The sequence below is a fragment of the Macaca thibetana genome, chromosome 9 (assembly GCF_024542745.1).
Source record: "Macaca thibetana thibetana isolate TM-01 chromosome 9, ASM2454274v1, whole genome shotgun sequence".
Classification (NCBI taxonomy): domain Eukaryota; kingdom Metazoa; phylum Chordata; class Mammalia; order Primates; family Cercopithecidae; genus Macaca; species Macaca thibetana.
The window spans coordinates 39252008-39252806 of record NC_065586.1 but is presented as its reverse complement, the minus strand read 5'-3'; the positions used below and the strand labels follow the sequence as shown (position 1 = coordinate 39252806).

At 49.6% G+C, this 799-nt stretch overlaps 1 protein-coding gene across 1 annotated transcript; it reads left to right on the top strand.

Annotated features, from left to right (window-relative positions):
- The first annotated feature begins 200 nt into the window (after positions 1–200).
- LOC126963130 (FXYD domain-containing ion transport regulator 6-like) lies at positions 201–569 on the top strand. The gene has a single exon (XM_050805124.1). The coding sequence runs from the start codon at positions 216–218 to the stop codon at positions 501–503; it is 288 nt and encodes a 95-aa protein (XP_050661081.1). The 5' UTR covers positions 201–215; the 3' UTR covers positions 504–569.
- The last annotated feature ends 230 nt before the right edge of the window (positions 570–799 follow it).

Genomic DNA, 799 nt, shown 5'->3' with positions numbered 1-799 from the left:
CTGTGGCCCTGCTGGGCTACCCAGCACCACCTCCACTTGCCCATGGTTCCATTATGTCATGGATTATTTCAGTAACATTGTTTTCTCTTCTTTCTATTTGCATAACCCTATCCCTAACGAGATTGAAAACTAGGAACATGCCACTCCCAGGCTCCTTGGGACTTGACACATCCTCCTGGGATCATCTCAGGAAGGGGACTGGCTGTGCAGGCACCATGGAGGTGGTGTTGAAATTTCTATGCAGCCTGTTGGCCTTCATTGTCCTGGCCAGTGCAGCTGAAAAGGAGAAGGAAACTGACCCTTTTCATTATGACTACCAGACCTTGAGGATTGGGGGGTTGTTATGTGCTGTGGTCCTCTTCTCCGTTGGGATCCTCCTTATCCTAGGTTGCAGATACAAGTGCAGTTTCAATCAGAAGCCCGGGACCCCAGGGGAGGAGGAAGCCCAGGTGGAGAACCTCATCACTGCAAATGCAACAAAACTCCAGAAAGCAGAGAGCTGAATGAAGTGCAGCCCTCCGGTGGGAAGCCTCTGGAACCTGAAGGCAGCTGCTTGAACTTTTAAATACAAATGTTCATGCTTAAGAAAACGGCCACTTCAGCAACAAATCTTACTCCAAGAGAAGCTAAGAACTTGTGTGTCCCCCCACACCCTTCCCTGTCCCCTCTAACACCATTCCTCCACCTGATGATCCAACTAATTAATCTCTTGCCTCCACTGCAGCCTGCAGGCTCCTCCAACTCCTGTGATGTGTCTGTGTGTGTGTGTTTGCTGACTCTAGTGTTCATAGCTACTTGT

What these genes read in the sequence shown, in the direction of transcription:
- LOC126963130 (XM_050805124.1), top strand. Translation starts at nt 216, where the DNA reads ATGGAGGTGGTGTTGAAATTTCTATGCAGCCTGTTGGCCTTCATTGTC.